The sequence below is a fragment of the Camelus dromedarius genome, chromosome 8, assembly GCF_036321535.1.
Source record: "Camelus dromedarius isolate mCamDro1 chromosome 8, mCamDro1.pat, whole genome shotgun sequence".
Lineage (NCBI taxonomy): Eukaryota > Metazoa > Chordata > Mammalia > Artiodactyla > Camelidae > Camelus > Camelus dromedarius.
The window spans coordinates 63,224,080-63,237,110 of record NC_087443.1 but is presented as its reverse complement, the minus strand read 5'-3'; the positions used below and the strand labels follow the sequence as shown (position 1 = coordinate 63,237,110).

General features: G+C 40.1%; 1 protein-coding gene across 4 annotated transcripts in view; it reads left to right on the top strand.

Moving 5' to 3' along the window:
• SORCS1 (sortilin related VPS10 domain containing receptor 1) overlaps positions 1-13,031 on the top strand; it is a 468,685-nt gene that overhangs the window by 325,151 nt on the left and 130,503 nt on the right. For all 4 annotated transcript variants that reach the window (XM_064488397.1, XM_010987109.3, XM_010987108.3 and 1 more), the window contains exon 6: positions 12,841-12,905. In XM_064488397.1, coding sequence (XP_064344467.1) covers positions 12,841-12,905 — 65 coding nt within the window. The remainder of the gene's footprint in view (positions 1-12,840; positions 12,906-13,031) is intronic.

Sequence of the window (13,031 nt, the reverse complement as noted above, 5' to 3'; positions counted from 1 at the left end):
GACAACGATTTAGTGAAAACAGATTGTGTGCCTGTTTATAGTAGCTTTGCTATAACTGAGTGTATGCTTGTGAGGCTTGGGTATAGTTTTCGCCCCCTAACTTTTTATTTAGAAGTAATTTTAGAGTTATGGAAGAACTGTAAAGAATTTTAGAATTACACAAGAATTACAAAGAAAAGGTATTCATAACTAAGAGATTAACATTGATTTAGTACCAGCAGCTGAACTGGAGACTTTATTTGGATCTCTCTCCAGGTTTTTACTAATGTCCTTTCAAGCAATCTAGGATCCAGACAAGACTCCTGCATCACATTTATTTGTCATATCATTTTTAGCCTCCTCAAATCTCCTGCCTTTCCTTGTGTTTGATGACCTGGACAGTTCTGAAGTGTGCTAGTCAGGTATTTTGTAGACTGTCCCTCAGATTGGGTTAGCCTGATATTTTCTTGTGATTACAGGGTTATATATGGTTGGGAAGAAAATCACAGAAGCGATGTGCCCCTCTCATAGCACCACATCAAGGAGCGCAGGGTATCAGTATGTCCTGTTACCAGTGATGTTAACCTTGATCACTTGATTGAGGTGGTGTCTGCCGGGTTCTCCATTGCAGACTTTCTGTTTTCCCTGTTCCATACTCTTTGTTAGAAGCAAGTCCCTGAGTCCAGTTTCCACCAGGAAAGGAGAACCAAGCTCCAACTCCTGGCAGAAGGAGTATCAAAAACTTTGTGAACGTTTGTTAAAATCACCATGATAATTAAATACGATGAGAGGGCTACTTTGAGACTGTTACTTTTGCTCACTAATTCTAGTATTCATCAGTTAGTTTTGCCTGCAGCCATTATTCCTGTGGTATTCTAGTGGAAATTTTCCATATCAGTCATCTCTTATATACACATTCATTGGAATTCTTCTGTGAGAAATAATTGTCCTATTTGACCGTTTACTTATTTATAGCATTATTTAGTCACTCAGCCAATGAGGTGACCAGAAAAGACAGTGAATCAGCCCAATTCTGGATTATGTTTTGTTATTTCTTCTTCACCTCAGGAGTCTCTGTGCCTTGGCTCTGAACCCGAGATCTAATAATCCCTGTTAGGCATTAATGTGCCATTAAAGTGCCACCTGCTAATTCAGGGCAAGACCTTTCTGCCTAGTAAAGTTCTTTTCAAAGGGACATTTTAGGGTCTGACCAGGATGAAGAACTCAGGAAATGCATTTTCCCAGAGAAGTGTTCAGTTTATTGGCCGTGGTGGTGGGAATTCCCCCCCAGCAGATCTGGGCTCTCCCACTCTGTTCAGTTGGGCATCTCACACCATCTTTACCTTAAAGAGGGTGACTTGGGGTTATTACGCACACGCACACGCACACGCACACGCACACACTCTTCCCTTTTTCCATCTCTGTTCTATCCTAGGCATGGGAAAATGCAGGCTTTCTGCTTTTCCCCAAAAAACAAAACTCAACAAACTTCTATAAAGTGTACTGACCTCTGTTGTTCAACAGTGATTTTAATTCCTAAAACAAACTATGCAGGTTACAAATTGACCAATTGAAAAATACAGGGAAATGCAGTACAAGAAATGGGTAAATATCCTAATCAGTTAAGTACTCTTATAAATCAAAAACCTGGATGAAAACAATTCTATAGGTATAACAAGTAATTCATGAAATAAAAGAAAAAGGCAATTAAAATAAAAATATTTAATCTCACATTCAGATATTTACCTATAGAGATAATCAGTACAGCATCCTGTGTAGACCAACCAATACCCTGTGGTCAGAATATTAGTTAAGTAATTTATAGACTATCGTACAGATGGTGGAACAATGCATTCCAATATTATGTTAAGTTATGTCAACAGTATGATGCAAAACTTGTTTAGGAAAAAAAAAAGGAATGCCTACACAAACATCTGGAAAGTACTAAAGGATCGACCACAAAGTGTTTAGGTGGCTATTTCTAGGTGGTAGGATTGGGTGAATGCTTTCTTTTTCTTTTTATATTTTGGTACACTTTTCATTATATTTTAAATGAGCACATATTGCTTCTACAATTAGATTTTTTAAAGCAATGTTATTTAAATAATAATAATAAAACAGTCAAGCATTTTCCCAAGGGGAGGGATGGTGGCAGACGACCATCAGGAGGGCACTCTGAGCCGTGGGGAATAGCCCCAGACGATGCAGTCTCATCTCTTCCTCCTCCTCCTCCGCTCCCCTGTTGTCATTCTGTCATGTCTCCAACCCTTTCATCTACCCTTTCTACCCTTCTTTTTCTCCCTGACTTCTTTCTCACTCCTTTCTCTGCCTGTTCTCTCTTCCTCCTCCCCTGCCTGCCCTCCTTTCTAACTTCCTCTCCCCTTCCTCATCCCCACCCCACTTCCCTTTCTATCACCCTGAAATGTTTTCATCCATAGTGGAGTACTGATTTTTGAAGGCAAATTAAAAGTTTTTGTTGTTGTTGTCGTTCATTTTCCATCACCACATTGGTTTCCTTGGCCAAACAGTTAATGGGAGTTCAAAAGCAAACTAGCACAGCATTCAAAATATTTTCACAGGATGTCACCTCTGTATTTGCCCAGTTTCACGTCCCTCCCTTGCATTCAGAACTCTAGAAATGCTCTGTAAATAAACACAATACTACAGAAGACAGCTGCCATTTGACACCCCAGGAATGTGTGTCTCTGCAGTGAAGATAAATTGAATCACCTCCTGTATCTACCCCACTTCTAGCCGTGCTCCCCTCCCAGTTTTACTGACCAAATCACTTTCCCTTTTCCACTGAGGGCCAGTAGCCTCTCAGGGTACTTTTTCAGAGGTACCAAACCAGCAACAAAGCAAGAGCATGATTTTGTGCAAAATAAGCTGACAGAGTATAGAGAAGCTACTCAAGGATGGTTAGATCAGCCTTATTGGAGGACCAGGGACCTGACAGTCCAGGGTGGAGACTGATGCTGTGTTTCTGAGAAGGGTCAAAATGTATTAGTTGTTTTGCAAGTAATGATAGAGATGCCACCTTCAAACTGAAGCCCTGATACTTGAGGTTCTAAACTAAACTTAATATCCATTCTGTTTCCAATCTCTGGGACATGGGACCCTCTCATATATGCCTAGGCCCATGCTACCTTAATCCTCAATATGTATGTCTTAGTTCATGCCAGCTGCTGCAACAAAATACTACATACTACATGGCTTATAAAGGGCAGAAATTTATCTCTCACAGTTTTGGAGACTGAAAGTCCAAGATCAGGGTGCCAGCATGGTAGGGTTTTGATGAAGAGCGTCTTCCAGATGGCAGGCAGCTACCTTCTCACTATGTCCCCCGTTCTGTGTGTTACAGTGACCTGCGGGGGGACAGCCAGAAGCAGAGGCATCCGTCCGGTGGAAAGGATAGGGAGCGTCTCTGTTCTGCTGTATAAGGGAACTAATCCCATTCATGAGGGCTGCACCCTCATGACCTCATAACCCCTCCAAGGCTCACCTCCTAATACCATCACCTTGGAGGTTAGGTTTAAACATGTGAATTTGGGGGAGACACACTCAGATCACAGCAACACTTAAACCTTGCAGGATGTCAGAATGTCTGAAGTGTCCCCATTATTTATTTCTCTTTATCTTTTTAGTGTAAGACACACACACATTACCTTCTAAGTTAACCCTGATTTTTTCTGAGACACAAAGGGGTGAAAAGAAAAGGAATTTTCTTTTTTGTTTGTTTGTTTTTATGAGAAGAATCACTGGAGCAAGTCAAGAACTGGGTTAGTAGTTTCAACCTGACACTGTTGGACAAGGTATTTGCTCTCTTGAAAACTCGTTTCCTTCATTGTGACCTAACGGTGTTTGGACTAGTTCATCTCTAACAGACTTTTCATCTCTGAAGGAGCCCTTAATTCATACTGTTAACAGTAGTGGTGGCTGAAGGTACTCCTTCTTGTACTCTTCACAGCATTCTTACTGGTCAGTATTCTTATTAGCAACCTTTCTACAGATGGTATGTGGCGTTGTCAAGAAATTAGAAAGCCTCGATTCCAATTTGATTGTATCATTTATTAGCTGTGTGACCTTAGGCAAGTAAATTGCTTTCAGGGCTAACACAGCCTTTCTCTTATCTCATCATTATTTTTCCGGCATTTGTGTTAATATGTGAATTTTCTAGACACAATATGTATTCTTATCCAAGTTTTTGACAATTGATGAGCAGGACACCAACAAGGGCACAGCCTCGTAGGGCCTGTGTGACATCAGCCCCGCACTTAACAGATGGACATCAGCTATTGATCAACACTATTTGACAATAGTCTTTTTTGATGTAGTTAAAGCCCCATATATATATTTTTTCCTATATAACTTTGAAGAAATGATATATATAATATACACCTCCTATATTATATATTTATACACTCTCTGTCTTCTCTACTGAAACATTATATAAACATATGTATTTTATCCTGCATAACTTTCAAGAAATGATATATATAATATACACCTGATTTATATCTATATCTCCCCCTGTCTTCTCTATTGAAATGTAAATTTCATGAGGTGCAAGGATTTTCCTGTTTCATTTACTGCTAAACCCTCAGAACCTAGAACTAACATTAACATACTGTTGGTATTCAGTAAATATTTGTTGAATTCATTAATTCATTCAAAAATTTAATTGAAGATTCGCTGTCTGCCCTGCTGAATGTTAAGTGTTAAGGATGCCCCAGGAATGCTTAGTCTAGAGCAGTGGTCTCCATGGTGAGTTACCTGCAGCCAGCACCCACCTCAAGATGACTCATTGAGATGTGGGGAGAAAATATTGGAATTTCTGACTTTCTCTTTGCTTCTATTTAGATTTCTATTAAGTACTCTGGTGCATTTCCACAACTTACTACTAATAGCCATGAAGTATTGAGTATGTGCCCATTTTTCCCCCTTGTCTCATGTGTTCAAAACGAAAAATTTAGAGATTGCTGCCCTTGGGATTCTCTTATGGAATATAGTTTCTCTGGGTCAGATTGTCTCCGGCAGCAAAATTCTCAGGTTCCAATTCCTTTGCACTCATATTTGTTCTGCCTTCTAGTCTGAAGTTCGCTGTCCTTAACAGATACGGAAGTTCTCTCTTCTCTTTGTCTTCTGTTGATATGGTCCCTCCAGTCCCAGTCAGGACTTTCACATCCTCCTCCTCTCATTCTGAATTTAAGATCAGCACACACACCTACCTCCTGGTGTCCCTCACATTTTTTTTCCTGTTATACTTTCACAGCTTTAGCTTTCCAAGCATGCTTAGTAAGATGGTATCAGAGTTGTAAGTATTCTGAAATTTAAGAAAATTCCCCGTCTCTTCCTCATCCAGACTTCCCTTATCTCTTCTTCTCTCTATCCCTTTGTGATTTGCACACATTGTTTGCATCCCCTCTTAGTCTTTGTTTTCCTGACTGTAGGCATTTTTTTATTAATAGTATAGGTTTATTAATATTAAAAGTAATGCATAAATATATCCTCCAGTAATGTTTTTAAATTACTGATAAGTATAATGTTCACTTTGTCTATTACCCCCAATTTTAAAACCTCTTAGAAGCGGCTACCATTATGAAATTTTTTAATGGAGGTACTGGGGATCTTGAACCCAGGACCTCGTGCTTGCTGAGCACATGCTCTACCACTGAACTATTCCCCTCCCCCATTATGAATTTTGAATATGTATTTCCAGTAGCATTTTTTCCTTTTATGTGCTTTTTTTGCTTTGGGTTAATCAGTAGACAATAGTTAGATAAATTGGGTATTTTCATTTAACATATTGCAATAAAGTAGTTAGAGATCTCTCTCATTAATTTTGTGTTCGGGCATGTAACAGTCTTCAAGATATATTATTGAATAAAATTAACAAGTTGCTGAAAACACAGAGGGTATGATAGCACTACAGTTTAAAAAGATAAAAAGAAGCCTTATTAAAAAAATATTGTGAGCTCCTCTTTTACCTCGATCCCAAACTCTTTGATCATTTTAAATATATTTCTCTGCATCTCATTGGCACTGTGTTTTCTGTTTGGGGATCAGGCTGGTGATCTGCTCAGGTTCCCTGGTGTCTCTAGATCTCTTCATCTGAATTCAGGAGAGAACAGAGACAAAGATGGGGGGGCATCAAAATGGGGAAGTAAGGAGGAAACAGGAAATGCAACCAGTAGTGTAAGAAGCAAAATCATTGCATTACAAATAGGGAAAATGGGGAAGGAGAGGGAAGCCCTGTAGCAAGATGATTTGTCTTGACCAGGTTAGACCCGGTCATGTCTCTGTCTGGAGAGACATGCTGTCTGTTTCCAATCATTTTCATCGCTCTTTCAACTTTCAGCTTTATTTCTCCCCAGCACTTTGTGCAGCAAACATCCTCACCTCCCATGACCCTCCTGAGCTTTATTTTATGTCTTCCCTCTTTCTGGGTCAAACACCCCATTTCTCTCTTTGTTCTCCTACACACACGTTTTCTCTCTTTGTCTGTCTGTCTTTTTCTCTCCCCTACATTTTGTTTTAGATGTCATATAACTGAACTGTCAGGCTCTGGCTTGGGACGTAAGGATGATAAAATGCAGAATTTAATGAGCCTAAGGATTCTGGCCATGCTGATCTCAGCAGCCATTATGCATTCGAGAAACTTAGCATCATTTTTACTTATCTGTCTGTCTATTTATTTGTTAGTTGTAGTAGCTACCTTTGTTTCTGGAAAACCAGTGTAACAGTATGGAGACCAGAAGAAAGCCAGCAAGGGTGTTTCTGAGGCTTAAGGGAGGGGTTAACATGCCACCTTCAGGCTGCCTTTTTTTTTTTTTTTTTTAGCTCATTTTCCCCACGTGGGCAGGAGCTGAGACCTCAGGCTAAGCTACTTTGTTCGAGAAAGTTAAAGTTGCAGCATTAAGCAGGACTTTCCTGACAGTGTTTGTCCTGAGAGCGTAACTGTAGCATTAGTGAAGGGGAAAGCCTTGACTACCGAAGAGGAAATCAGAGTGTCCAGCTGCTAATATGTGCCAGCACTTCTCTCTAACAGACAGGACCCCTGGCTTCTGTGGGCTTCATTTGTGAGAGAGCGTGCGGGAACGTGAATATTCATCTCAGGTGAACAGGAGGAGGGCAGGTGTTTCCAACTCCCCAGCGTCCACTCCTCTGCACATCCCTCCTCATTCCTCTGGAGGCCGTTAGCTGCAAATCTAAATCTGATTAAATGGGTGCTATCCCATCCTGGTGTTGATTTTTTAATACTTGCTCTGTGGTTATCTATATCAGGACATGTTGTGGCCGCAGCATTTATTGAGCAGTATATTAAGCCAGTATAAACGCAGACAAAATGCCAGGAGAATGATAAACTAGTGACATTTTTGAGTTTCTTTGTAGAAAATGTCGACAAAGGCTGCATTGGGCTGATTACATTTCAGAAGGGTGATGTTGAGCTGCTAACAACCCGTGCACTAGATCAGAGAGTGTTTCCATTGCATCCTTGACGGTGATAATTCTTAGATTTTATTCTAGAATGGCTCCTCGATATGAACACCAGCTTAAGATACTGGAAGGGTAGAGGCATGAGGCTACCTTTGTCTTGTTTGTATCAACGGAGCTGGATGCAGCATGACCTGAGAGCTCTCACCTTGTACTCTTCCCTAGGCAGGGAGACCTACGCAGAGATAGATGGAGACACAAGTGCCTCTTTTTAGTTATTTATACACTTAAGTGCCTGACTTTCTTCATTGGCCTCCCATGGCTTTTAGCACCAAATACAAAACCTTAGCATGGTGCTCACAGTGCCTAAATTTTCATTTTATCTTCTGCTCTGCTCTGAGAACATTAGATCTACCATGTTGGCTAACAAGTAAATGCCTGGATAGATCATCCTGTCTCTGTCCTTTTTACTTGATCTTTATCTCCGAAGAGAATGTTCTTCCACCCTGTCTGTCCATCGATCAAACTATTGCATATCCTTTAAGATTCAATGCATCTACTCTAAAGGCTTCCGGGACCTTCATTTCTCCTGTGTTTTCAGATACCACCTAGAATATTAGAATCCTTGCTTCATTGGATCAGTGTCTCCTGCATTGCTCTAAAGCTCGTATGGGGTTTTGGGGCAGGAAGGTGTAGCTCAGTGGTAGAGTGTGTGCTTAGCTTATACAAGGTCCTGGGTTCAATCCCCAGTACCTCCATTTTAAAAAGCAATAAAATAAAATATAAAAATAAATAAATAAACCTAATCCCCCTCCCCAAGAAAAATAAATTTAAAATTTTTTAAATTTGAGAGAAAAAAAAAGCTTGTGTGTGCAGGGAATCTGTAGCCCTTGTTTTTATTATATAATAGGACATTGGAATGTTTCACTGAACAAATAAGTGATTTTATTTATCCGTATAGTTGATCTCAGAGCTACTGACTCTTATTTGGTCTGTTGATTTATGATGATAAAGCATTTCTGCTAATGGGATACCCATGATATCCCAAGAAGCTTTTATTACCAACATTAATTTTAATTTTCCTGTAAGGATGAATATTCCCCACCTACCTTCCTAAGTAAGAAAGGGAAAGAAGAGAAGAAAGAAGTCAGCTGTAACCTGAGCCCTTGCTGTGTGCCAGGAAAATGCTAGGTGCTTTAAGATGTATATTCTAGGAAAACTTATTTTAGTCTCATTTTATCCTTAAAAAATAAAATAAAAGCACAGAGATGTTAAGTAACTTACCCAATGTCGCATACAGATACGTTGATAAATGCTAATGTGGCTGATTATGTACTTCTCCTTTATCCAAAAGCATTCAATAAAACTCACGTTGAATAAATATATGTGCCATCCACAGTACCTGACACAGAAATACAGGAAGCTGTTGTTGAGCTTGGCTGTTAATAAGAGGGATAGATAGATGAGTCACCACTTGAAATACGGTCTGATATATGCTATGCAAAAGTACGTGCACTGTTCTGGAAGTCTCAGAAGGGAAAACCAACTTAGCTTAAGTGGCATCCCCACTGAGAAGACTGTTTTCAGCTTCACTCATCTGCGGTTGAGCCACAGACCGTTAAGAATTAAGAAGGCAGAGGAAGGGTAAGAGGTTACTCCAGGCAGAGGCCCCAGTACATACAAGAACATAAAAATGTTCCTTTACTTCCATGAAATTCAGCTCAAGAAGGGACTTCATTTTCCCAATTATTCGTAAAGGCAATATAAAGATACACAAGATACAGCCACCTATTTTCTTTTTATGTAATTAAAGGATCTGGTCCCAAATTTTCCTTCTCACTTTTATAGAGAGATTCTTTCTGAGTCCCAGAATTGAGCAATCCAATATATTGAATTTTATATTAAGTATTGACCAGTGTAAAATTTTCTACATATTTATTGAGGCAATATTCTTTTCTCCACTCTCATATGCACAGAGAATGCAGTGATTAAAAAAAAAAATGGAACAGCACCTGCCTTTGGGGAGCTCGGTGAAGGAAGAGCAGCATTTATGCAGAGAGATCCAGCAAATCATCATGAACCATGACAGGGATGTGTACAGGGCAATCTGGAAGCATAAAGCAAAGATGCCCAAAGCTGAAGTCAGAGTTACCTACATGATTGAATTGAGATACTTGAAGCCACTCCGAAGATCTCACTCTAAAAATAAGACCATCAAGAGAACATTTTGGATTAAATTTTATGTGTATGCTGCTCTCCTTTGATTTAGTATTTTTTTTACTTTTATTGAAGTATAGCTGACAATTAGGATTATACTATACTTCAAGTGGACAACGTGATGATTTGATATATATATACACTGTGAAAGGATTTCCATAATCGAGTTAACACATCCATCACCTCACATATTTACCTTTTTTGTGTGTGTAAGAACACTTAAGTTCAACTGTCTTAGCAAATTGCAATTGTACAGTACAGTTTTATCAATTATTGTCACCGTGTTATGCACTAGATCCTCAGACCTTATTCATCTTATAACTGAAAGTTTGTATACTATTTACCATTCTTTCCCTATTTCCCCATCCCCCCAGCCCTTGGCAACCACTTATCATCATCATCATCATCATCATCATCATCATGAAGCCCAATAGTTGGTCTTAAAACACACACAAAACCATTAATCACCACAGTTTCAACTAAAATGTATAAATGGGCTAGAAAATGATACTTTGCAGGTCATCTGCAGAGATGTACTTCTGCAAGGAGTGATGGCACCCTTCAAACCAGCACCTCTGCAGACATTTAACATCATTTGGCTTCAGCTCTTGAGAACTTACCAGTGCCACAAAGTAAAAGCAGTGATAATTCTTTATCATCTGCGACCACAGATCTAGAGGCAGCCTTAGGCCTCCAGGAAGAAGGACGAGCACATCAGCAAATAAAAATGCTTGGAAGCACTGTGGTCTGACTTTGAAGTTTTACGTTGCTGTTGCGTTGTTGTACTATACACGGGAAAGATTGTAGGCGGGGGGAGGGAGTCGGTTAGCCACAGTAGACTTCGGAAAGACTAAGGACTCTGTTTTAACCCTGTGTCTTTTCATTAATTGATAAGCGGGAAATGTCCCTTGAACCAACAGTTCCTGCCTTTAGAGATAATAAAAGATCTTAAGAGACTACTGTTATTATTGACTTGGGGTCATGCACACGTGGAAAGATCCAAGTGTATGCAAGATAATCATTTTGCCTCCCATTGGCAGTAACCACAAGCCAAGCAGATTAGGTTTGCATGCCGATTGCAGCAGTGTGTGTCTGGGATGCCAGCCTTCCCCTGGGAATCATAAGTACTAGTCATTTCAAAGAAGAGACTTGCAGCAGGTAGGGTGGGAGGTGAACAGCATGTTACTACTTACTAATAATTTGCCAAACCCAGTTACCTGCTGAGCTTTCTAGTTTGAGGGTCGTCAGGACTATGTCTTTTTTTTTTTTTAATAATGTTCATGACTGTGGCCTTGTCAGTAGGGGTCACCTATGAGGCCCATCAATGCTTCATTTGGGAAGTAGAGAGCCACCATCCCGGACAAGCAGTCGCTACAGTGCTTGATTGAAATGATGGTGAAAGTGTCACCATCCGCCTATGTTCAGGTTCTAACCAGATGATATGTCCAAGTGCATGCCCCCTGTCTCTTTGGGGGAAATTATAAAACCCTGGTGAGGACATTTCTGCTTCCCGGGAGAAGAAGAAAGCAGAGTTTAGAGTTTCACGCATAGGCTCTGAATTTCAGGCCGTGTATCAATCAAAGAAAAGCTACTGACAGTGATAATAAAGGGGCCTTAAGGAGACTTCTTAAAATGAAGAGAGACTAGGCTAACCTAGGCTTCAGAGTCTGAGTTGGGAAGATGAGTTCAAATAAGAAGAGTTCTGGGAATGCCTACAGGACGATGATTAACTTATGTATTTCAAAGAGCTGGGATACCATGAGATACCCTCTCCCTATCTTCCTGCCCTCCTTTCTTTCCTTTCTTCCTTCATTCCTTCAACATTTGATTATCTATTATATTATAGCTCAGACATTTTTTTCATATATTCACATAAATATAATGTGTATAAAACAAAGCTCCTCCAAGGGCTCTCAGTTTGGTATGGAAGGGGACGAGGGGCTGCTTTTACAAGGGGAAAGATACAAAAGTAATTCTTTATAACAAACTGTTACAGGATTTATGTAAAAGGAGAAATATTTGTTGGTAGAGAGAGAGCAATTTTCCCGATATTGCTGGGAAAAAATGGAGGGAGTGACTTTTCAGAGGTGTCTTAACATAAGAGTCAAAGAAGATGAGGTGACACTGGAGAGAAGGGCTTTTCAGACTGAAGCAAAAAACACACAGAGGTTTAGAGAGGGCTGACAAAAGGAAGGAGGCGTTTTCAGGGAGTGGTGACTCTTCCCGTGTGGCAGGAGATGGGGCGGCAAAAGCAAGATGGGTCTTGGGTACCACACTGGGTTCTGAATGTAATGAGCGCTTGTAACATCTGCCCTTTCTCAAATGGACTTGAGGGCAGGGCTGGGTGGCTCGGGGCAGGCAGAGGGAGACTACTGTTAAGGCATGTTACTGTTTTCCACATGGAAATGGAACAGATTAAATGAAAGTTCTGCAAGTGTTGATGAAAAAAACTCTAGACAGTCCTGAGTTTAATTAATCTTGCTGTGTGAAAGTCTCAGAGATGGAGTATAATTGCCCATATTATTTCTATAACAGAATAATTATTTTATCTTTAATTTGGCTCACTGCAAGATAAGACTAAGTAATATGTGCCTTCAAGACATTTTAAATAGACTTGTGTTTTACTTACACATATGGTTTCTGGCACATATCATAAAGTTAGGTGCATCTGCTTTGCTCCCCTGCCATACAGGTTCAGTAATACAGAGAAGGACGGTCACTCTGGGCTATTCTGGCCACTGCATTAGTTGCGTTATGTGTTTTGTTCATAGGGTAGCGTACTAGGTAGTTCTGCAAATTGCAAATGAAAAGATGAATTTAGATCAGTTTGCTATGTAAATCACTGTTCAAATCACCCATCTGAAGCAGCCTGCCTGGCATCTGCCTGATAAGTCTTGCAAGTTTAATATACTGTCGGTGAGATTGTTACAGGAGGACACATATGACATGCGTGGGACTGATTTGCAAGTCTGAGCTAATAACACGCGATATCCTTTCCAGAGTTAAGCCTGGCCTTCATCAAATAAAGGTTTCATTATCATCTTTATTTGAAATGGGAATTTTGCTGTCAGGCTATATAAATAAATACAGTAGCTGTATTCCAAGGACTGTGGCTTTAGAATCCTGTGGGTGTTACTCGCCAGTGGGCTTAGCTGAGCATCTCTAAGGCATAAGGGATGTCATTAACGTTGATGTTTTTCCATTGTTTAGGTCTGTGATGGGGTCAAACAAGGAACCAGATCTTGTGCATCTCGAGGCCAGAACTGTGGATGGTCGTAAGTAAATCAACTTTTCCGTAATGTTAATAGTAACACTTGTTTTCTTAATCTGCCATGAACTGCATCCGTGTTCAGGGAAATCACAGTGGCGATAATCTAAGTCGTTTGGACCTGAGGACTTCT